Source organism: Diospyros lotus, chromosome 3 (genome assembly GCF_014633365.1).
Source record: "Diospyros lotus cultivar Yz01 chromosome 3, ASM1463336v1, whole genome shotgun sequence".
NCBI classification, from domain to species: Eukaryota; Viridiplantae; Streptophyta; class Magnoliopsida; order Ericales; family Ebenaceae; genus Diospyros; species Diospyros lotus.
In genome coordinates this window covers 295,532-320,578 of record NC_068340.1, presented here as the reverse complement: position 1 = coordinate 320,578, position 25,047 = coordinate 295,532, and the positions used below count along the sequence as shown (strand labels likewise).

At 37.5% G+C, this 25,047-nt stretch overlaps 1 protein-coding gene and 1 pseudogene across 4 annotated transcripts in view; one reads left to right on the top strand and one right to left on the bottom strand.

The window, feature by feature from the left end:
* The first annotated feature begins 794 nt into the window (after positions 1 to 794).
* LOC127798334 (uncharacterized) lies at positions 795 to 6,835 on the top strand (annotated as a pseudogene).
* A 5,848-nt stretch (positions 6,836 to 12,683) lies between these two features.
* The window catches only part of LOC127797084 (double-strand break repair protein MRE11), a 60,123-nt gene continuing 47,759 nt past the window's right edge, over positions 12,684 to 25,047 (bottom strand). For all 4 annotated transcript variants that reach the window (XM_052329599.1, XM_052329598.1, XM_052329600.1 and 1 more), the window contains one exon: positions 12,684 to 13,017. In XM_052329599.1, the coding sequence (XP_052185559.1) occupies positions 12,985 to 13,017 (33 nt within the window). In that variant the 3' untranslated portion in view covers positions 12,684 to 12,984. The remainder of the gene's footprint in view (positions 13,018 to 25,047) is intronic.

The window sequence follows — 25,047 nt, the reverse complement described above, 5'->3', positions numbered from 1 at the left end:
ATACCAAGTATCGAAAATCCAATTAATCACAACAAAAAAAAAATGCAGTTCAACTTTACAAACTAAGAATCTCTTTCCGAGATTGGAAAATATAAGAAAAATAAAGAAAGAAAGAAAATGTTTTAGTTTATCATCTTCTTTCAATAAAAAAAATCAATGTTTTAGTTTATCATTATATCAATAAATATTGATGAATAATAATAATAATATTTAGTAGATTTATGAATTGTTAATTATATAATTTTATATTTAAAGTGACAAAAGGCCTTGTCTAGCCTTCAACCGTTAATTTAATTTTGACAGAGATTATCAAATGGGAAGATATGTTTTTGCAATTACGAGAAAAGGTGGCATACGGGTACAATTTGATATAAAGAACAATTTAGGTTACGTTATTTTTGTTGTTTTTAAATTATTTTTAATTTTTAATTTTCTAAAATAATAAAAATATGTTTTCTTTACTATTTTCAATAATGTATTTTCAAAAATAAAAAAAAATTGTAAAGAAAATCTAAAACAACAAAAAATTATTTTGAGTGTTTTCATCCAAAATAAATTTTAAAGTCAAAAATACGAAAAAAATGTTCATTTTTATTTTTTGGTATTCTTTTCCTTCTCTTCGAGCAATGACCACCTGCCACCATTTCCTTTTTTTTCTCTCTTCAAGCCAAATTTGCTGCCATCACTTTATTCTTTTCCTCTCTTCAAAGCTATCACTGCCACCGGCTAGATCCATAGCAGTGACGAGCAACAATAGTGTGTGGCAAGGACGAGCAGCAGTGACAGTGGCAACGATGACGAGCCACAGAAGCCACAATAGCAAGGATGAGCAACAACAAAAAGTGGAGACCAAATTTCCATTTTGTGGTTTCTTTGTGGGTTCTGTAAGACAAATACAAAGTGGTTTTTTTGTGATTTCAATTTCCTTTGAAGTGGGTTTGTGGGATTTTGATATCTTTTTTATTTATTAATGTGTTAGATAATTGATATTGTGTATGTGTATTTAGTTATTGATTTGTATATTTAATTATTAATTTTGTGTGCATAAGTATATTTAATTATTTTGTTTATGTGTGTATATAATTATTTTGTATATTTGGTTATTAATTTATGTATTTGATTATTAATTTTGTGTATGTGTAAAAATTATAGATAAGGTAAAATAAATAGAATTAAAATTTATTAAAATAAATAAATGAAATAGTGAGTGAAGTAGAGAAGAGAATAATGAGTGAAAATCTTTTTTTTTTTTTTAAATTTCAAAGTAAACACATTTTTCACTTTTCTATTTTAAAAAATAATTTTTTAGAATAACAAAGAGAACACGTTTTTAATTTTTTTAAAAATATATTATTAAAATAAAAAATTAAAAATAAATTCAAAACTCAAAATTAAAACTCAAAAAGTATAACAAATTCTTAACTTTTTGTTTTTATTGAAAATTTGGCTCATCTAAAGTGAAAAGGATGTTTGAATGAGTGTATCATGAACGATCCAAGCGTGGATGTTCAATATCATTATGTAAGAGATTTAGTGGCTAATAGTGTTTTGAATATTCAAAAAGTACATACTGAAGACAATTTAGCCGACATGGAAACAAATGTATTGATTGCAGTCAAGTTCAAGCATTGCTTGGACTTACTACATGTCAAAGTTGGTTGAACTAAAGAACTAACATGAGTAGTGAAGGGGAGAATTGAAGCATGCTACACTAGTGTGTGAGAATGAGTTCATCCAGAGTTTGATGCTTCAAGGTGGAGATTGATGGTTTTAGTGAAGCATCAAACGATGCCGTATGAGTCAAAGAATTGGAGGGCCATTTTGGCAACCGTAGTGCTGCTTATTAGCGCTTGCTAGACAACCACTTGGCAACCAACGACTGACCCATGTGGCATCGATTTGCCTTTCCGTTTTATTTGGATCATGTTTCACAATCAATTGATGGTTGTCAATGTTACGACCCTAAAATGGATCTAGATGTTTCATTACTTAATGTCAGTTTAATGAAATTTTGAACGTGGGTCTAAGTATTTTAGTATTTAATGATAAATTGCTTTGATGACATGGAAATAATTTGGATTGAATAATTTTATTTTATGGTTTGTGTGATTATGGGAATAAGTGTATGGGCTTAATTTTAAAGAAATTGGGCAATAAGGTAAGTGGGCCATGATGAGGGCTTGAGCCTATTTGAGCAGTGGAGGTTTAAATCTAATCAAAAAATAAGTGAAATAAGAAGAGAGAATTTTAAATTTGAAATGGGTAACCAGAAGTGTCTTGAAAATGTTATCTGTTGTGTGAGCAAGTGGCGAAATTGTCATCTCGTGAAAATAGGTATGCAGCCTTGCAGCCACTTTCCCTTGATCTTCTGTACACCGTATCCTCTTATTCCGTTCCCTTTTTACAGCGATTTGCCTCCTGATTCTATTCCCATTGCTTTTGTTCTCTTTCTCTAGCTGCTACATAATCTTTTTTTCTTCGTGTTCTCCTTCTACTTCATCATCTTCTTCCTTTCCCATTTTTCTGTTAGCGACTGAAGCTTCAGTGGAAGAGTCTTAGGTTCTTCTGTCGGGACATCTCCTCAGGCAAGTTCTCCTCTCATCTCTTGATTTCACTTCGTGCAAGCATCTCGTTATCCTTGGTTCGTGCTTACTTGTGCATCTGTATATACATATATATATATATAACGTCTTTTGCTCTATTAAGCCTTTCTCTGTTTGACTACGCTTGTATATGTATATATTTTGTATGCAATAAATGCCAATCTATGAGTCTCTTTGTTGTCTCTAAAGGGCGGTTTATTCATCCCTAAATTATTCAATGAATGGCATCTTATTGGTAGAAGAAGATATAAAGCTTTGGTTGTTTCTGTATCTGCATAAGTTACTTCAGTGATCATATCTGAATGTTAAGAAACCTCCTATATTGAATACAAGACACAAGGCCTCCAACATATTCGAATGTCAAGCCTCATATTCGAATATATTAACCAAAAGCAACTTATTCATCCGAATGCTACACTTAAAAGATAGCCATATCCGGATAGATCACAATAATAGCAACTTCGAGCCCGATTTTGACCTTGATGAAGCCAGACTCTCTCAAAACTCAAAACATAAAATTTGTAGATAATTTCCTTTTCATTCATATCATCTTGAATCATCTCAATTGGAGCCGGACGAGAGAATTATGCCCTGATTACAAAGTGATGTTGAAACTGCCCAGAATAGTCTCAAGCGGATATATATAACAAACCCATCCGAATGAATTGCATGTAAGTTGATCAAATTACTCTAATTTTTTCCTAACATTCGGATGCTACAGTGCCCTTATTCGAATGTTCTAGAAATCATCCAAATGTGTCATTTAAATTTGCGGTTTACTACAGCAGATCTGACCATACTTCATTCTTTTAGGTATATCTCTTTATGATGATATCCGATTTAAGATTCGTTTGATGCGTTGGAAACTAGACTTCATAGGATTCGATTCGATGTATTATTCGAATGATTTGGTTATATTTTGAGCTTGTAACAACCCAATTAATTTCTGCCAAGAAATTCGTAGCTTACTTTTTTCGTGTAATCTGACCACCTGGTGTTCTTAGACCTATAACTTTTTGTTCCTATTTCCTAATTAAGATCCGTTTGTTGGGATGTAAACTAGATATTATGGGCTTCGTTTTGATATATTACCTGTGTTATTTAGCATTATATTGAGTCCGTAATGGCCCGTCAATCTTGGCCAAAAATTTGGAATTCACTGTTGTGAATCACCTATATATGTATATATGCCTCATCCGAATGGTACAATGTACCATTCGAATGCCCTCTCTTATACCTCATTCAAATGGCATAGTGTACCACTCGATTGCCCCTCTCAATACTTGTTTGACCCACCCGAATGCCTCATGCACCATTCGAATGCGAATACTCCCTTAGCCATTCGAATCAACCATGTATGTAATATAAACCATTCGAATCGCCTCTGCCCTATTCGAATCTCCATATATGCATATTTATACCCTATTCGAATGTTGCATTCAATTTAATAAATCTATCCGAATGTGCATGCCATCCGAATATGTTTTCCTCAAAATACATATTAACGTCAACTTAACATAATTATTGAATGACTTTAAGGAGATTATATAATAGGACAAATAGCATATTAAATCTATAATACTCCTCAAATGGTGAACCAAGATTTAACCTTAAATTAACATCTTTCAAAATTATTTCTGTATTATAATTTACATCTTATATGTGGTAAATGCTATGAAGTAAGAATTGTTGAATTTATCTAATGATGGTAAAATACCCTGTATGGGTAAATGGTGTTGAGAATATGAATATTGAGGAGATAAGAATTTAAATGCATGTGGTTTAGGGCAAATACATACATGATGCATACATGTACATGTTATTTATATATACGTATATATGTATCTTGCGCACTTACTATTTTGCACGGAGGGAAAATGGTACCCTAAAGCACCTGGCGCGGGACGAGGTGGTTATAACCCGCCAGGTTGGCTCCATATTTATTTGTGAGATTCTGTTTACATGATACACTTTGACATGTGTTGATTGATAGTTTGTGAGTCTGCAGGAATTGATACTGACATTGAATTTATATGTATTTTTGTACAATGGTACATGATAGCATGATACATTTAAATTGGAATTGATGAAGTCATAAACTATGAATCTTGTACATGATTGTTGAGTCTTTAATTACTCTTTTTGATGTCACCATATTCTTGGATCATATTCATTGTTCATTGTTTCTCGAATTTACTGAGTCTTGTAGCTCACTTGATCTTCTTTGCCATTCCAGGTAAAGGAAAGACCGTTATTGAGGGCGAGTTCAGTGGAACTAAGGCCTAGGGATAGTGGTGTACGGAGACGCATCGTAACTTGAAGATCCTAATTAGTATTTTGGTGAGCTTTGAGATGAAATGATTTTTATTTTGTTAGTTAACATTAGAGCCTTTTATTTATTTTGTATAACCTTTGAGCCCAAATTCATGAGATATTGAAAGTATAACTAAATTTTAATTTAGTTTCCACTGCTATTAATGAAATGCGCTGTCTGTTTTATTATGATTTGTTTTATATCATCTTTGTGATGATCTGCTTTTGAATATCCTATACTAACGAGAATATTTAAGAGTGGGCCTTATAGTATATCTGATGTATATCCTTCCTTCATCTTAGGCTGCAGAGGAAACGTACTTCAGTCCTTGAGCTTGACCAGAATCACACTGGGGCATTGATGTTGCGGGCACAAACCCTGATCACACTCAAGGAGTACCACTCTGCACTTTTCAACAGGCTCGTGGAGTTGAATCCATCATCAGATGTGTACCAAAACCTTCAAGCATGCCTGAAGACACAATTGGTAATCTCTTGCAGCTGTTTCTTCTTGTTTTTTTTTTTTCTTTACAATTCAATGATGCAGTTGATATAGGAAAGAAAAAAGTTGCTGATAGTGTTGCCCTCCATGGCCATGTGGTTTCTGTTAATGGACGAACAATTAGTTAATAACCTGGTAGCTAATTGACATGGACAACTGCCAAGATTGGGTAGCACGATGCCTTGAGGTAACCTTGTAATAAGCAACTATTGATTATTGTAATACGGTGTTCGGCCTACTTTTTCCAAGTAATTAAGTTTATCCAATTCCTGTATTTTTTTTTCCCTCCCCACCATCTTTCTGTTCATACTGGTTGCCTTATTGTTATTCCAGTATTTTTTATATAATAAACAATGATTATGAGAATTGATTTTTTATCTGATTGCATGGCCGCATAGAATTGACTTCCTTTTAATATAACAATTTAGGATCATGTGCTTTATGTAATGGGTGTCACATTAGAGGCATTACATTTAAACTTCTAAATATCTCCAAAACCATTTCTGATCAGCCCATCCAATAGACACCCTGTTGAACAAAATGCAAAGCATGTAATATTCTGTATCCAATAATTAATAGTTGAAATCTGAGTAATTCCTTTATCTTTGAGATATTAATAAACTTACAACCTATTAAACTAGGAATCTGAAGTAAACTAGGAAACAAAAAGGCAACATCCTAACTCCTAACTAAACTTGAAACTCAAATCCAAATTAAAATATGTACAAAAATTTAAAATTCCTAACTATCTAAATTTTTAAAACCAAAAAGCTACATAATTAAAATTATAAAATTTAGAATACTTAGGACTGTTGATCTGCATCAATGTTTACAAGACAGGAAGCTGTGGATCAATCTTTCGGCATTGTCTCCAAAATTGCTTATGTATTCCCTAAAGTTATTCTTCATAGGTACTTGAGAAAATAGGGGTGAGTTATAAATATAATTGTTGTTTTTGTTTTCTCTCTGATATCTGATAGTTATCCATCACTGATACATGAAATCAGTAAGTTCTGTAATTCTTTGATCAAGGGAAGTCACTTGCTCCAATACCTGAAGTTGAGGCAGAGCTTGAAGAAGGGGATGGAAGGCAAAGCTGAGGCTGAATCAACAAGAATTGAGGAAGAAGTACAAGAAGTAAAGGATTTGTTTGGCATGCTCAAAGGAAGGAAGAGAGCAAACGAATGAATCTAAAACGCCTTATGCTGAAGTTAGTCCATCTAAATCTCTGGGCACCAAGGAATCACCTGAACAGAATTCAAGAGGATGGCAAGCAATTCCAAAACCGAAATGACACTTGCAACTAGACTACTCAAGGTGGGACAAAGTTGAAGATGAATCTAGTGAAGATGATGAAGAGTGTCAATCCCGGTATCGGTTCCATGTGAGGACCGTTGGTGTAGGTCCTGTTAAGTGAAAGGGCAAATGTTTACTCTCTCATCCCAAAATCGTCCATGTGGTGTTGTAAATGCCTTTACCAGGGAGAAATAGGCTGTGATTCCTGACATCACTATTACACATGAAATGCTATAGAGGGTCTGACCCTTGATTTGCTCTAAGAAATGTCGTGTAGAAGAATGTGAGAGCAGTAAAAAGCAGGACATGAACATGACGATATTCAGTAGCCAAAAGACTATCACAAATAGATTTGATCTTCATTCCATAGTCACTTAGGCCCCATTTGATAGCCAACTTTTTCTAAGGAAAAGGCATTTTTTCTACCCAATTTCTCACTTGTGCAATGTTTGACAACCATTTGTTTTTAGGGAACTCATTTTTCCATTTATGGTCACGTGAGTGGATTTTCCTTCAAGAAATAAAATTCCTTGGGGGAGGGGGGAGGAGCTGGAATTTTCTTGGCAATTGAAACAACTAACTTACCGAGTAAAAGAGTCGAGAGAGCCAGAGAGGCAACAAGCGAGAGAACAAGGGGAGAGCCGACAACCAACAAGGGCGAGGGGCCAAGGGGGTGACTGGCGAGAGCGAGGCCAAGGTAGAGTCGACGTCAGTGAGCGACGGAGCCAGATAGAGACAAGAGCAACTAAGCGAGTCAAGCGAGTGGCGACTGAGGAGGGTGAGCGAGTCAACAACGATCTGAGTCGTCCGATGAAGGCAAGGAGGCCAAAAAGGAAGAAGGGCAAGGGGTGGGCGATGGCAACGAGCAAAGCAAGAGAGGGAGAAGGGCAAGGGCGTGGGTAACGACTAGGAAATGAGGGAGAAGGGCAGGGGAATGAGGAAGGGTTTGCAAAATAATTTTTTTTTATTTTTAATAATTAAAATGTATAAAAATAAAAAATTACGTATAAATTAATAAATTTGAAAAACAAAAAAAAATTAATTTTGCGGTTTTATTTTTTGGGGAAATGATTTAATTAATCTAAAATACATTATTATTTTAATTTTTCTATACAAGATTTAATATTTTTTTAATATATTTTCAACATTGAATTTCATGAAAAATGTGTCATTTTCCATGAAAATAATGCTTCTCAAACACGAAATGTCAAGAAAATGACCAAATTCTATAAAAAAAAATATTACCAATCAAATACCAAAAGATGAAAAATAATATCATTTTTCAAGTAAAAAATTATACTAATCAAACAGTTTAAACTTTTAATTTTTAAAAATTTATTTTCATTGTAATTCAATTTTTTGGAATTTAATTTTCACCTAAATTCCATCATTACAATCAAACGCACCCTTATACACAAATTATTTTTATCGAGATGCTATAATTGATTTTTCAGACGCAATATCTTTGTATTCGATTCTTGAACAAAGCTTTATTCGAAAGCTTTACAAAATTCAAGTGAAGAAGTGCATTGTGTGACCTTAGAAATGACATTCTCACTAATTAAACACCATTTCAACAAAAGCTCCATCTTCAGAAGAAAGTACACTGAGCTTTGGAGGTGGCTTAGATGAATCTGAAATGTGATGCTCCATTTAAAGCACCGATTGCTAGAACTATCTGAGTATTTCAGAAGATATATTATTGTCAAGTTTAATTGGTAAAATAAAATTGTGAGATTTCGCTAATGTATTGAAATCTATTATGGGAGAAGGCTTGATTGATTTGCATCACGATTCTTGGAATTTCTAGTTTCAAATGTTATCACTTTTGTCTAGACATATCTAAATGGGTCCCAAGTAATCTTATGTAAAATAAAAATAAGTGCAAAAATAAGGTATAAAGATAATATTTATTTACAAATTTATCAAAATAAACAAGCGAATGGGGTTAATCGGAGCCTCATTTACATTCCTAGGTAGTGCTCCATGTCATGTGAATGTATCATAGTGACAAATGAATAGAGAAAGAGGGTAGGAAAAAGAAGAAACTCTTTAAATTTATAATTGTTTCAGGAACAATGCTACTTTGCCTGATAGATGCACCAATAGGCTTAACGAAAGGTGTCAAAAAGACCAAATTCCCCTCGCCCAAGTTGCAAATTTGCAAAATCTGCCACTGCATGCTGCTTTCTCCTCTCTCCCTTCCCATGGCCACTGATGCAATCGCCGACTGCCTTGCCTTCGCCTCGTCGTCGTTGCCTCACTGCCATCTCCTTGCCCCGTTGCCATGGCCTCGCCGATCGTCGTTGCATACCAAGAATGCAACGACAGTCGATGAGGCGAGGCGAGAGCAGCGAGGCAATAAGGCGAATGAGAGGTGATCAGCGGTTGCATCAGCGGCCATGGGAAATGAGAGATGAGAGAGGAGACAATAGCAGACAGTGACAGATTTTGCAAATTTGCAACTTGGGCGATGACAATTTGATATTTTTGACACCCTTCGATAAGTCCCTCTGTACATCTATCGGGAAAAGTAGATTAATTATTATTTCGAAGAAGAATTCCCTTCCACATAGAGGCAACAATTCCCTTTCACATGGGCACTTTCCAAATCATGTTTATGTCTCGAACCCCAAGCTGGCCAAGTCGCTCAGCCTAAATTCAATATGTGTCTTTTTTTAATTGAAAGGTAAATGAATATATATCAAAGGAACTGTACAAGTACTGTAACACCCGAGATTTTTCATATTCAAAGAAATAGAATCATAGGAAGTCAGGGGCAAAATTATAATTTTGAAGCTCGGGTAGAAGTACAATTTTTGAAAAAGAAATTCGATAACAAGTATAATTTACTAAAATATCTGGGAATTGGTGGAATTCAAGAATAGCCTAGGGACCTAAATGTTATGAATTTCAAACTCTTATTAAATATAGATTTGGATTTTAAAAACTATTTAAATATGGCTTTTGATTCCAAATCCAATTTAAATCCAACTTTGGGACATGTGGCGCAAGGCAATTTGGCCGCACATGAAGGTCATCATGGAGCCTTATAATGACAAGACAAGTGACACAAAATGATTAGCCACAATTTGAAAGGTAATTATGAGTCATGATGAAGGGACAAGTGGCACAAAGTGATTAGCCACAATTTAGAAGGTAATTATGGGTCATGATGAGGGTGCTTGAGTGGCAAGATATGTGGTGAAATATGATTGATCGAAGGTGTTTATAAAAGACGACTTTGGGTTGTAGAATTGAGCATTCAAGAATTCAATGGGAAATTTTGGTGGGATTGATAGAGTAGAAAGTGAAGAGTGTGTTCTTGGGAAAAATAGCAAAGATCTGCAAAAAGAAGGTGCGGAATTGGTGAAGAAATGAGGGAGAAACGGGCTTCGCCGGGAAAATTAAAGCTTCGCCGAAGTTCGTGCCAAACCAGCCAAAAAAATAGCAAGATAAGTTTCGATCTAATTTGACATTCCTGTAGAGGGATGAAAGAGGAGTGTAGAAAAAAAAAGGGGTTGAATCGGAACTAAAATGAGAGAGTTATGGTTGAAATACGAAAACTGTGCAAGGCTTGCCAAAGAATAAGAGCGGCGTGTGAAGGCATGTGGGTCACCTTCCCAGGGCGCGTGAAGAGCCATTTTTGCCTAAAATTTTACATAGTAACTCCTTTTTTAATTATTTATAATTTTGTATAAAAATATTTGATGTTTGATTTACAGAAACTGGTGTTTCCTGCAAAAAAAACCGTTGAATCAGCCATTAAATAGGCAAGCTTCTACTCCTTTATTTCCTTTATGCAACCTTCCACTTCTTTATTTCTTTATACAAGCTCTTAACCCTTTTCTCATATTTTTGGTCCTTACGCAAGCTCTTAACCCTATCTTAAGTTTTTCGCTCTTTCGGTTACATGTAAGTTCCCGTTGCGAGTCTTTTTCGTATTATTTTCTTCGATCTGAACGATTCAGTCTGGTTTTTATTTATTTGGCATGTAACATAACTTCCAATTGAGTTATGTTTGTACTCTAAACGAGGGTTTTGAACCACCCTCAAATTCTTAAAGAATGATGCATTATTGCTAGGTTCAGAATACGCGAGGAATTGTGTCTTCTTGCAAAATGGATGGTTATGTTAAAAGTCTTAATGGGTGAGGTGTATGGGGAGTCTTGGGAAAGCTCATGAAATACTAAGTTTAAAGAATATAAGTAAATGTTAATTGTGAGTAATAAAAGGTATGGGGATACAAAATCACTGACTGTTGACCATAGGTCATGACAGTCAATGGCTGGATGTGTAAGAACCAGTTATTAGCTGTTACGATAAACAAGAGACGGGTCAGAAGAGCTGGTACTACCAAATTTCCACCTTGATTTGTGCATATTATGATATTATGTAATGCATGTGGTTTGGGTTGCATTCATTGGGGGGACATGCTTTGTGTGTGATGGGGTGTGTGAGCATTGGCATGACTCGGTTGGCCTAAGAGCCAGTTTGGGTATCTTAGGTAAGCATATGCATTTAGAGCATTTTACATGTGTGTATTCTTATGTGGATGTAGCATGGCCTGATGCTTGGTTTATAGGGGCCTTGACATCACGTTTATGTTGCAAATGTCATTGCATTTCTAATGTGTTGCATTGCATGGTGAGGAAGAGTGGCTATGAGAGGTGGGCGAGGCCCATGGCGTAAGACCGTGGAACAGGTTCACGACAATGACATGTTATGATGATATGTTATGAATGACAGGAAAGGCCAATTGTGGTGATATATTATGTATATGACAAGAAAAACATATTATGAATGTTAAGAAAAGCCAACCAAAGTCAGGAAAAGGCAAGTCAGGAATGATGATATGATAGTCTATATTGAGTTGTTCACAGGTTTGTATGTGGAACTTACGCACCAGTATGCATATCTTATGCGGGTCCCAATGACTCTCTATGTGCAGTTTACTTTATGTTTATGCATATAGAGCTAAGATATGTGTGGATCATGGCATAGTATGTTGTTGCATTGACATGAATTGCATGTGATATGGGAAAAGTTCTATTCGTACCCTGTTGCCTTTATATTATTATACTTGCGAGCCTTGCAGCTCACGTTTCGCTTACGTCATTCTAGGTAAGGGCAAGGTAGGCAGTGCTTGAGATAAGGGTTAGACATGTACAAAACAATCCCAACCATAAGGTCCTGGTGGTGTCTTCTTATTGCAGATGTAATAGGATTAGATTCAACATTGTTTAATATAATTGACCTCAATGTATACTTAGAAATGAATTAAGTGAATTGATGAGGCAATAGCAAAGCTTTGTTTTCAGAAGTAAGTATGTTAGTTGTATTTTAATTACGACTATGGGAGGTGCCAATTATTTTGACACTTTTCATTGAATTTTTCGATCGGAGTTTCAAAGGAAGAGGTCGCCATGAGTTATTGGTAGCCGTATCGGCATCGCGTCCCCAAGAAAAAATATAAATATTACCTATATAAAAATTGAGGGTGTTACAAGTACATTGGACATATCTAGGCAAAGAAATAAAAGGAATACAATCAATGACTCAAAGTGAGAACCTCAAAATGAATCAAAACATGAGGATATAAAAAAAATAACTTTATATATTTGTGTTTTGATCCTACAAATGACCGTATCCACACAAGGCCTATGGCCTTCAAAAATCTTCCTATTCCTAGCATTCCAAAGATAGTAAATAATGCAGGCAAGAGCAATCCTCTTGACTTTGGCTTGCCACAATGTTTCTCGAGCTTCCTTCTTCAGCCACTTGCCCGCAGCGGCAACCCAAACCCACGGTGGGGCAGTTGTCCTATTTCATCAATCTAAACAGCCACTCAAGTCGTTGAGGGATACCACAGACCAGCCATTCAAATTAGAGAAAACATGAGAACATAACAAAGCCATGCTATGAATTTTACAACTAATCACCTCCTGCAGCATATAATTAGATAGTCCTAGTGCTCAATAACAAATCAGTTTTAACGGTTAAGATTGTCAAGTACACCCTTTAAAGTAACATGCTTACAAATATTTGAAAACAGGATCAACAAAAGGGCAAAATGTGAGTTGGGTCATTATGTTGCTGCTACAGATGCCACGAACCCACCAAAAAAAAAAAAAAAATTGAGACTACATAAACAAAGCTGCCAAACATCTTGTTGCCTAGATAACAAGATAACACGATATCCTGGAAGAGTAATACATATACAAATGATGAGAGCTGGTACGGGTGCAAAAAGAAGTGCCTCCATGGTAGCTACCTCCGTAGGGCACCATAATTTCTTGTTACCTACACACAGAGTAGTCATCAGGCTCAACTGTAAATCGTTTAACATCAATGTCAAGGATCCCATTTGATTAGAACAAAATCCAAACAAGAACTTTTACACAATACTGGGATGGCAACATGACAAGTGATTAATGAATTTCTCTGGTACTTAATAAGTCATGTGGCAACAGACATCTTTCTTTTGACACGATAGTGATAATGCACTTGAAGGTGTTGATGTTCCATGTCCTGCCACATGATTAGTGGGCTGTGGAAAATGCATTAAGAATATTATTGCACCACCACCACCGAAACCACGCCTTACTCTTATTAGGTAGGATTTGTTATGTGAATTCGAACTCACCAATCTTTTGTGTCTGTAATCTTATCTTTTATAAAGTCATTATATTGTTTGTCTTAAAAATACATTAAGCCCATTACATAAAAATTGATAAGAGAAAACAGAATTATCATCTCGGTTAAAGCACTATGTATCATATTTTTATATACATACTATTATCCATATCCAAGTGAATTTTGGTCTCCCTTCCCCTTTATTGTTCTTAAGGTGGTACTCTCATTTTCCTAAAACTAGGTATGTTATGGCGAATGTTGTGTATCATTGTTCACTATTCATGACAAAAGATGGCATGAGAATTTCTTTATTAGTGTTCCACAAAAATGTTTTGCCCCATATCTAATTCACTAATTTTAAGACTCTCCCTTCTGCAAGAGTTGCTTAAACCAGACGAGCTCACAAGTTGCATTAGCCATAACCCAATACTCTGCCTCTGCATTGGATCTAACACTACATGTTGTTTCTTACTTTTCCAAAAAACTAGATTTTCTCTCACGAGAACACAATACCTAAAGGTTAACCTACGATTAGACAGAGATCCTACCTAATATGCATTTACATAACAACAAATATTTGTATATCCCTTATCCTCATAGAGTAGCCCTTTATTTGGTGCTCTTTTGATGTATCTCAAAATCTGAGTAATATCCTAGTGAGAATCACATGAAGAACTAAGAAACTGACTAACTACACTCGTAGTAAAAACAATGTTAGAACGAGTGATTGTAAGATAGTTCAACTTACCTACTAGTTTTCGATACTTCTAGGATCTAAAAAGACCTCCCCCTCTCCTAGCAAGAGTTTGGCATTTGGGTCTATTGGAGTGTCAACTGGTTTGCAGTTCACCATACTAGTTTTTTCTAAGATATCAAGTATATACTTCCTTTGAGAGATTGAGATACCATCTTTTGATTGTGCAACTTCAATACCCAAGAAATATCGGAGTCTATCTAGATTTTTGGTTTGAAAGTGTTGATGGCATGAGAATTTTTTATTAGTGTTCCACAAAAAAGTGTCACGATAGACAAGAGAAAGTCCTTGAATCTGTGTGATACAAGGACGGGCAGAGGGGAGTGGAAGAGAGGGAGAAGGATTAGAAAAACGTATGAGGGAGAACAATATGAAAAACAGAGAGAATAGTGGAGGAAAATTCTTAATTCATTCATGTCCTCTCTCTATCGGTGGAAGAGTTAATATACTCGCTCGGTGGGGAGAATCTCGCCCATGCAAGCGGTTACAGCCGATTACCTCAGATCCCTTTCCTAACCAATTCCTTTGTCTTTTCCTCAAGTCTTACACGTGGCCTGACATCTAACCGAATGCTAGCTGTAGCAGAAATATTCTAACGGAATAGGAAATTACAACCAAGCAGAAAATAAACTAGGCTAAGAGCAAAAAATTAAAATATCCGTGGCAGGTTCATGACAACTTTCCCCCCTTGAGACGTTTCTTGTCCTCAAGAAACGCTGAGGAGGCTAGCAACTCTCGAAAATTGTTGCAGTAAGCTTGGAAGATATTCCCAGGTGCTATGGTGAGCATCCTCCTGCCTCCATTTCACCAAAACTTGAATGAGGGGAATCCCATGGTTATAAATCACTCTTTTGTCCATGATAGCCTCCGGCTCCCTCTGCTCATCCCTCTCCTTCTCCTTAGATGTTGCTGGCAAGGCTGAATTGACTTGTTCGATTCCGGTGGATTTCTTAAGGAGAGATACATAAAAAACTGGGTGTATGTGGGTACCTTCCGGTAGCTAGAGTTTATAGGCCACTTTGCCTATTTTTTCTATGATGGTGAACGGGCCAAAGTACTTAGGGCTTAACTTAGTGACGGGCTGTTGGCTAATGGACTTCAGATGCTGGTATCTTAGCCGTAAGTATACTTGCTCTCCCACTTCAAACTCTCGGTCGTTTCTCTTTCGATCCGCGAATTGCTTCATCCTGTTCCTGGAAGAGGCCAACTCTTGCTTTAGTTGCTGCACCACTTCCCTCCTCTGCTGCAAGTAGTCATCCACTGATAATTCCGTAAAGGGTCCTCTTATAGCTGGAAGCAGCGGGGGTTTAAACCCATACAATGCTTCAAAGGGAGACATCTTTAAGGCTGAGTGATAGGTGGAATTATACCACCATTGAGCTAGGGGAAGCCACTTGTGCCAGTGCTTTGGCTGCATGATACACATGCATCTCAAGTATGTTTCTAATACTTGATTCACTCGCTCCATCTGCCCATCCGTTTGTGGATGGTAGGCTGTTGACATATTGAGCCGAATTCCCATGGACCCCATAAGCTCTTGCCAAAATCGGCTGGTAAAAACCTTGTCACGATCTGATACAATGGTTCCAGGTACTCCATACTGAGAAACCACCCTATCAATGAACAGCCAAGCCACTTCCTTGGCCGTGTAGGGGTGAGCTAACCCAATAAACTGAGCGAATTTGGTAAACCTGTCCACCACCACCATCACACTGTCTTTTCCTTCTGACTTAGGCATCCCCTCGACAAAGTCCATGTCTACGCTAGTCCAAGCTCTGTCTGGTATAGGCAGAGGTTGTAGGAGGCCCGGATGGGCCACATTTTCCAACTTGCACCTTTTGCACGTATCGCACTCTAACACAAACCTTTGGACATCTCCCCTCAAGTTAGGCCAGTGAAATATCTGTTTAATCCTCAAGTATTCTGAATGCCTGAATGCCCACCCACTGGTGACTCATGTAGAGTTTGCAATATTCTATGTTTGAGGTTTCCTCCCTTTCCTACGACAATCCTCCCCTTGTACCTCAACAGCCCATCTGTTAAGGTGTAACCGTTAGCCCCCCTTGGCGATACCACCACTTCCTCTAACGTCTTCTTCAACTGCTCATCCCCATCATAGCTATCAATTACTTCTTGACACCATGCCGGCACTACCGCAGTAATTGCTGAGGTGCTGCCCTCTTCTTGGCGCCTTGACAATGCATCAGCCACCACATTTTCTTTGCCTCTTCTGTACTGTATAGAGTAATCAAGCCCCATCAGCTTAGCCATCCCTTTTTTCTGCAGTTGAGTGTGTAATCTTTGCTGAAGTAGAAACTTGAGACTCTCATGGTCTGTTTTAATAATGAATCTGCTGCCCTCCAAATAGTGCCTCTATTTCTCCACTGCCATCAGCACTACTAGGAACTGTTTTTCACAGATACTTAGCCCCAAATGCCTTGTGCTTAGGGCCTGGCTCAGAAATGCTAGCGGTCTACCCCTCTGCAGGAGAACTGCACCAATGCCTACACCACATGCATCCGTTTCCAGTGTAAAGGGTTCGTTGAAATCAGGTAACCCCATAATGGGGACTGTCCCCATTGCTTCTTTGAGCTTTTGGAAAGCCTGCTCAGCCTCCTCTCCCCACTTAAAATTCCCCTTCTTCAAAAGTTTTGTTAGTGGCCGACTCAAAACCCCATAACCTTTTACAAACCTCCTGTAATAACCGGTTAGACCAAGGAATCCCCTTAATGCCTTAAGGGTTGTGGGTTTAGGCCAATTGAGCATAACTTCTATCTTCTTCGGATCTGTTTTCACCCCTTAACCAGAGATCAGGTGACCCAAATATTCAACTTGGCTTTGGCCGAAAGAACACTTAGATCTTTTGATGAACAGCTGATTGGATTTGAGGACCTCTAGGGTAGTTTTTAGGTGCTTTAAATGCTAGTCAAGAGAGGGACTATACACAAGAATATCATCAAAGAAGACTAGTATAAATTTTCTCAAATATGGTTCAAAAATTTGGTTCATAAGGGACTGAAAAGTGGCTGGGGCATTAGTGAGCCCAAAGGGCATCACCAGGAACTCAAAGTGCCCATGATGGGTTCTAAAAGCAGTCTTATGGATGTCTTCAGGCTTCATCTTGATCTGGTGGTATCCAGATCGAAGATCCAGCTTGGAGAATATGGTTGCATTGTGTAACTCATCTAGGAGATCTTCTATTAGGGGTATTGGGAACTTGTCTTTTATGGTGATGGTGTTTAATTGGCGATAATCCACACAAAAGCGTCAGGTCCCATCTTTTTTTTTTAACTAAGAGCACTGGTGAGGCAAATGGGCTATGGTTGGGTCTTATGAAGGACTGGTTCAGCATTTCTCTCACCATTTTTTCGATTTCTGATTTTTGGGTTGGTGAGTATCTATAGGCCCTGATGTTTATGGGTTCTGAATTTGGCTTGAGATGGATGGAGTGGTCCAGGTTGCGGGAAGGGGGTAGGGTGTTAGGCTCGGCAAACAGGTCCCCAAATTCAATAAGCAATTCATCGATAAGATACTGAGAGTGTACCTGGTCAATCCTCCCTTGTGGGCTGCAGGTCACCACATTCAGTTCCCCCACCGTTAGCTGTTCCCATCCTTCGCCCGCAGCTATCACTGAGAATAATTGGGCCAGCTTGCTCCAGTTATTTTTGAACGCCTTATGCAGCCTCTTCCCTGTTATCAGCTTGCATGTCCCAGTCTCCCTTCCTCCTTTTAAGGTCATCCTCTTTCCTCCCCTGTCAAAGGAGACTTCCATCTTGTTGAAGTCGAAACTTATGGGGCTCACTTCTTTCATCCAATCCACCCCGAGCACCATGTCACAGCCCCCCAATTGCAATAGCCTAAGATCAGCTTCAAACACCTTTCCTTGCATCTCCCACTTAAATCCATAGCAAGCTGAACTGCTCAGCATCTTACCCCCGTCCGCTACTGTCACACTAAGGGGCTGGGTATTAGAGAGCTGGCACCTCAGCTTTCTAGCGATTTCCCCATCCAAGAAGCTATGGGTGCTTCCGCTATCTATTAAGACCAGCAAGCCCTTGTCCTTCACTTTCCCTTCCACCTTGATTATCTTGTTGTCGGTCACTCCCTTCAAGGCATGGAGTGATATCTCCCCATTACTCTCATTCTCAGGTTCCTCCTCCTCCTCACTTCTATCTCCTTCCTCTTCTTCCAGTGTTTTTGAGTTTCCCTCCAATAAGAGAAGTTGGCGTTTACACTGATGCCCCAGAAAATACTTATCTCCGCACCTGAAGCACAGTCCCGGCTGTCGCCGCTGGTCATTGTGCCTCGCACTTGGTTGGGGTATCGTTAGGGGTCTCATTCCAATATTGCCCCCGGTCCACTCGCGGCTAATTCCTCTTCCGCCTTGGTGGGAGGATCCTGCCGCCATAGTTTTAGTTTGTTGCCTCTGCTTCTTCATCAATGCTTCTACTACCATCTCTTGCAACCGGGCACTCTCTACTGCTTGCTCCACCGTCCGAGGTTGGATCATTTTAACCATTGGCCTTAAATCATCACTGAGGCCGCTCAAGAAACTAGATACAAAATATGCTTCGGACAGGTGCGGATCTTGACTACTCATTAGAGACCGCAGCTCCTCAAACCTTTTCAAGTAGGTTTTTAGCTCGCCCATTTGCCTGAGTTTATTAAACTCTTCAATAACGTCGGTCATACTACGTTCCCCAAATCTCTCACACAGCTTCTCGGTGAACTCCCCCCACATAGGTTGGCCCCTCACGCTAACCCATCCTTAGTACCATGCATCCACCACGTCATCAAAGTAGGCAGTGGCTAAGGCCACTCTCCGTCCCAATGGTATGTCATACCAATTAAATATTCTTTCACACTTCCGCAACCACCAACGGGGATTGTTACCCTCGAAAACATGTATCTCCATTCAGGGCATGGGAAAACCGGCTTGTTGGCGATGCCCCTGTTCGTCACGTCCCCTATCCAGCATTATTCCTTCCCCCATGTCCTGATCATTCTCCATATCAGGAGTTTCAGGCCTATTTCGTCCCCTCTCATGATGTAAGAGAGGTTCCGTTCTGTCACGCGGGGGAAAGTCGGGGGCTAGACTGACTGGGTTTTGTCGTGTAAACATCAGCATGAATTGCTGGAGCTGGTTACCCAGCTCTTCCCTCGTCTGCACCATCTCTTCGCGCAGTTGAACCAGTGTTCCATCTAGCTTTTGATCGATCGACAAGATTGCCTCGTGGTTGCGAGTGTTTCCCAGTTCGAGCTGGTCTACTCGTCTCTGGACCTCAGTCGTGGACGAGCTAACCTGTTGCAGTTGGGTCTCCATATTTTTCATGCGAGTTCCTTCCGCCATGAGTTAGATACAAGCCTGGCCCGGAATCGAGCTCTGATACCAATTTGTCACGATAAACAAGAGAAAGTCCTTGAATTTGTGTGATACAAGGACGGGCAGAGGGGAGTGGAAGAGAGGGAGAAGGATTAGAAAAACGTATGAGGGAGAAGAGTATGAAAAACAGATAGAATAGTGGAGGAAAATTCTTAATTCATTCATGTCCTCTCTCTATCGGTGGAAGAGTTAATATACTCGCTCGGTGGGGAGAATCTTGCCCATGCAAGCAGTTACAGCCGATTACCTCAGATCCCTTTCCTAACCAATTCCTTTGTCTTTTCCTCAAGTCTTACACGTGGCCTGACATCTAACCGAATGCTAGCTGTAGCAGAAATATTCTAACGGAATAGGGAATTACAACCAAGCAGAAAATAAACTAGGCTAAGAGCAAAAAATTAAAATATCCGTGACAGGTTCGTGACAAAAAGTTCTGGCCATATCTAATTCACTAATTTTAGGACTCTCCCTCCTTTCGGGCAATATTTTCTGAATCTAATAAACATGTTACTTGCATATCATTTAAATAATGGCACAAACCATTGCATCTCTTAGAAGTGACATAATATGTTAAAAGTAGCAGGTCTAAGATCTCAAAAGAAAGAAAAAAAACATCAATCAGAAGACTTGATCTAACTAGGCGGGATAGCTATACAAGTCTAGACATCCCACTGTCTCTATCCATGGAAGATAATTATACCTCATGCCATGTCTAAAAGGGTTTCTTATCCCCACCAAGTTTTTTTTAGTCTTCCTTCATCTCTTTTACTACAAATTTTATTTTAAAGAATCAACTACACAGTTGCTTCTATCAGTTTTCTTTTCATATCTCCAAACTATCTTGATCAATACTCTTTCATCTTATCTTCAATAGGCTCCATTCCAACCTGATTATATATGATCTCTTTTATTCTTGTCTTTTCTTGTAAAGCTACAGACCCACCATAAGATTTTCATCTCAATTACATTCATGTTTTGCACACGTTGACACTTAACTACCTGACATTCTAAACCATACAAGGATGGTCCTATAGCCATTCTTTTTAGCTTTCAAAGGATTTTAGGATTGCATAAAATATTGGATGCATTTCTTCACTTTAACAATCCAAACTTGATATTATGAGTTTGATCCTCCATAATGTCCCATTCTTTTAAACAGTTGATTCAAGGTTTTCAAAATTGATCTCTAACTTGATCCCCAGGTTTTATAATAAAATAGAATCATGCTAGATGTACATCACTTTTGTACATCTTGGTCTACATAAGGAGGTATTATGATCAAAATACCCCTCGCCTCATATGCACCTCATGCGAGACTTTTTTGTCATTGGTACACCTTTATGTAGCCCAAGGTGTACCAATAGCATTTTCCAATAAAATAACCCACTTCTATTTTTAAAGACTTTACATTTCACATACTCAGTTCTTGACAAATAATTTAAACTTTTTGGATTGTAAGGTGTTTCCCCATAATTTAAATTTATTATTTATGCCTTCTTTTGTCTCCTTTATCAAGACAATATTGTCTACAAATAACATATACCAAAGAAATTCTTCTTCAAGGTGCTTTTTGAGTTCATCCATCATGCCAAGAAAAGAAGGCTCAATGCAGGTCCCTGATGTAATCTAATTGTAACAAGGAAAGCCTTAGTATCTCCGCAATAAGTCCTAATGCAAGTTTTTACTTTGATGATGCATGTCCTCAGTAACCTTACTGTAAGCAATCCAAGCTCCTTTCCTATCCAGTAACTTCCACAATACTTCTCTTAGTCTCTATTATAGTTTTTTTTTTTTTTTTTCAAGTCTGTAAATAGTATACGTAAATCCTTTTGTTTATATTTGAACCTTTCCTTTAGGGGTCTCACTAAATAGATAGCTTTCATTATGTAGCTATTAGACATAGAACCAACTGGTTTTCAGAGAGCTTAGTTTCTCTCCTTTAACCTTTTCTCAATTACCCTCTTGCAAAGTTCCATAGTGTGACTCATTTTCTTGATCCCTCTATAAAAGTTTCATAGAACCAATTGGTTTTCCTGACTCCTTTAACCTTTGCTAGAATGCTTTGGGAAGATTATTGTTTTAGACAATATGGTCTCCTTTGTTTGAATATCTTGACAATATTATTAGAATATTTTATAGATCTATATATTCTTTGTAATCTTTCTGTAATTGTTTATTACCTTTTTAGATTAGTCAGAGACTCTACACCCATTGTATACCTTCTACGTTATAATAACAAGAATAAAATATTCTCTTACTTTAATATCCTCGAAGGCCATGGGGAGGACTACACCTAACAGTTGAGCATCACTATTCATCATGTCAAGATAGAGTCTATTGTTGTTCAATGGTTAACAAAAGTATTTGAAATAAAGGAGGCTTCTTCATGTCTGGGTTAAAGGCATAGGAGATCGAGAATTTTTTTCTTGAACACATGTTGTCTAGATGTAACACCTGAATTTTTAGAAAGAGATAAATCCAAAAGGAAATTGGATTTCTAAAACCATTTTAGAATAGAATGGTTTAATCATAGTTTCATAGAAATTGGAATTGAGTTCATATTCTAAATGGAGATTGAGATAAGGGGTTATCATAGTTCAAGAAGGATTGAGATTAAAGATGTAACGTATTAGCTGGTCAGGATTTGATAAGGATTATGGTTAATTGGAAAATTAGAAATAACAGGGGAAATTGAATGTGAAACCAAAGAGGAATTGGATGGACCCTAAGAAGCCTATAAATCCAAACTTAGAGGAGGATTAAATCATCAAAACTTTAGCAATGAGAAGTAAAGTGGCTGGATATTTGTGGATTTTCTCTACAAAGGGGTTTGGTAAGTGGTTATGTCTGGAAAACTATTTTAACGTGATATAAATTCTCAATTTTGTTACTTGATATATATTTGAATTGTTGATTTGAAATTAAATTGAGAATGTAAAATTGTGAAATTACTTTGAAAAGTATGAAGAGAATATTGTGATTCTAGCATATGGAAATCCTATGTTGTGAACTATGATACGTTGGTAAGCTCTAGGAAGAAAGGGGTATTGACTAGACTCAGGAAGAGTATTGGATTACTTTGCATGTTGATGGAATCCAGGAAGAAAGGGGTATTGGCTAGATCCGGGAAGAGTAATGGGTTACCTTATACAGTTGGACTCCAGGAAGATAGGGGGACTAGCTGATTATTGACTAGATCCAAGAAAAGTACTAGGAGAACCCCTCTTGCAACAATGAATCTAGGCTGTATTGCCATGGAAATATTTATTGAGATGATTTATTTACATTATGGAAATTGAATGGATATGCCATGCAATACTACATGAGTTGATTCTTTTGTTGATATATGTTTTTGCATGGGAAATCTTGGTGAAACTTTGAAACTGAAATTTTCTTTATTATATGTATCAAAAACTTTATTATGGTTGTATTTTCATATTGTACTTGTTGGTTTCATCATGTCAACTAAGTGATGAAACACAACTATATCAATTATCTTCATTCACCACCATCTCATGAAACTTCTCCATATGAAAATGGTGTTGAAACTTTATTTCATCATTACTCTACTAGGGAATGTTATCCACTGCTGGTCCCAAGCCTAGATAAAAGAGGAAGGTTGCGTTAGGTAGTCGACGGCCAGCATAAAACCTAGTCGAATTCAAATATGAATTCTATACAAACTATCTGTTGGGGCGTAACCCACAGAAGTCTAGAATTCATGTAGCCGACCTCACACAGTGGGATAAAGGCTGGATATGTTGTTGTATCGATCCATTATATAGGGTAACCTTCATTGAACTTTAAACTCATCACTCTCTTAACATATTTTCAGGTGAGTAGGATTAGTGAGGCTGATGTGGACTTGGATGTCATGTACCTAGGGTTTGAGTAGGATCTTGGCAAGTGACTTGTCTGCTGAATGAGAGAATTAGGGTAGAATTAGAGAAAGAGAGGGAAAAACAGGAGGTGGCGGAAGAAATAGGGAGATCAAGAGGGAGAATCAGAGAGAATTGGGAGGGAGAAAGAGAAGAAGAGAAGCTAAGGGAGAGAAAGAGACAGATCCGAAAGGGAGAGAGAGTTTGGAGAGGGGAAATCAAAAGATTCAATTGATATTTCTCAATGACCCCTCTACAACAGCCCTAGTAGCTTCATATAGCTACTTCTCCTATGCTAGGATTCTATTACAAAGGCAAAACAGAAAATACAGGTAGTAAAATAACTAACTACTCCTGAGGAATAATATGCTACACCCAACACTACTGTAAGGTGAAAGCTACTATAAACCTTAGGGTCCTAACATTGGATTGGGGGATTACCAGTAGACTTAGTTTGGGTTTGTTTAATTTTTAGTCATTTTTGGGATAATATGGAAGTATATTTAGTATACATGAACTTTAAGTCTTGGTTTAGGATTCATGGCCGGTTACATAACCTGTAAAGTAGGGGTGTGATACTAGATGTGTGTTTCTCTTTAAATGAAAATTGAATGATTTACAAATTACAAAAATCAGCTTCTATAAATGAATGTAAAGGGCATTTTGGAAGTGGTCTTCCCTAATTCAAACTAGATGAAAGAAAAAAAAAATTGTAAAGTAAAAGGGAAGAAAGAATCCATAGTTTATTCTTGATATGGGTAAATGCATATTGTGCAATGCGTATCATAATCTCAGAGAAGTGTTCTGATCATTTATTGCTATCCCAGATTTTATACCCCCCACCCAAAAAAAAAAAAAAATGAAACCATCTTAAGCTAAATGTAATGTCATGGCAATATCTAAGTGAAGTTTTTGAATGTACACGTGCAATTTCAGAACTTTAACAGTTTACTCCCCAAATGTAACCAGGTTCTAAATTTATTCTGCAAACCCCTTTCAAGTCACTTTAGGCAACTGCAACTTCAATTCTTCATGAAAAAATGACCAACAATAACTTCTCTATTTTCTTTCCTTTCCCATTGGTTTTGGTGAAGTGGTTATTGGCCACGACTTAAGGTCTAAGTTACAGTACAACAATAAATTCACATTAAATTGCAGCTAACAAAAATTTGAAATGGAAGTGTTGCCTTCAGAAAGTATAAACTGCCTCAGTTTGAGAAGTCGTCCAAAAACTACCCAATTAAAAACTCAGGTATTACTATTTGTTGAGATATGTGAGATTCTTGCAAGATATTTGGTTATATTTTGAATTTGAGTTCTGAATTTGAATTTTAAATTTCTAACCCATTCCAGTATATCAGAATCTGGTTTGATGGAGTAGAAGTAAGAAATCAGTTGTCACAGCCCTAGGGTTTGGCTAGGGTTGTGATAGGAATTTGGAAGGATTTAGGGAAGAGAAAGCAGAAAGGGAGGGAGATTTAAAACTGAAACAGAGAGAAATGGGGAGGAAAGAGAAGAAGAACCGAGAGAGAGAATTAAGAGAGAGAATAGAGTTTGAAATTTCAATTCATCAATTCAAGTATATCCAATAAACTCCTAACAGCAGCCTTATATAGGCATCATTGACTTCTAACAGCCTAACCACTTGCTAACAATATATCCTAACAGTTATTATAAACCTA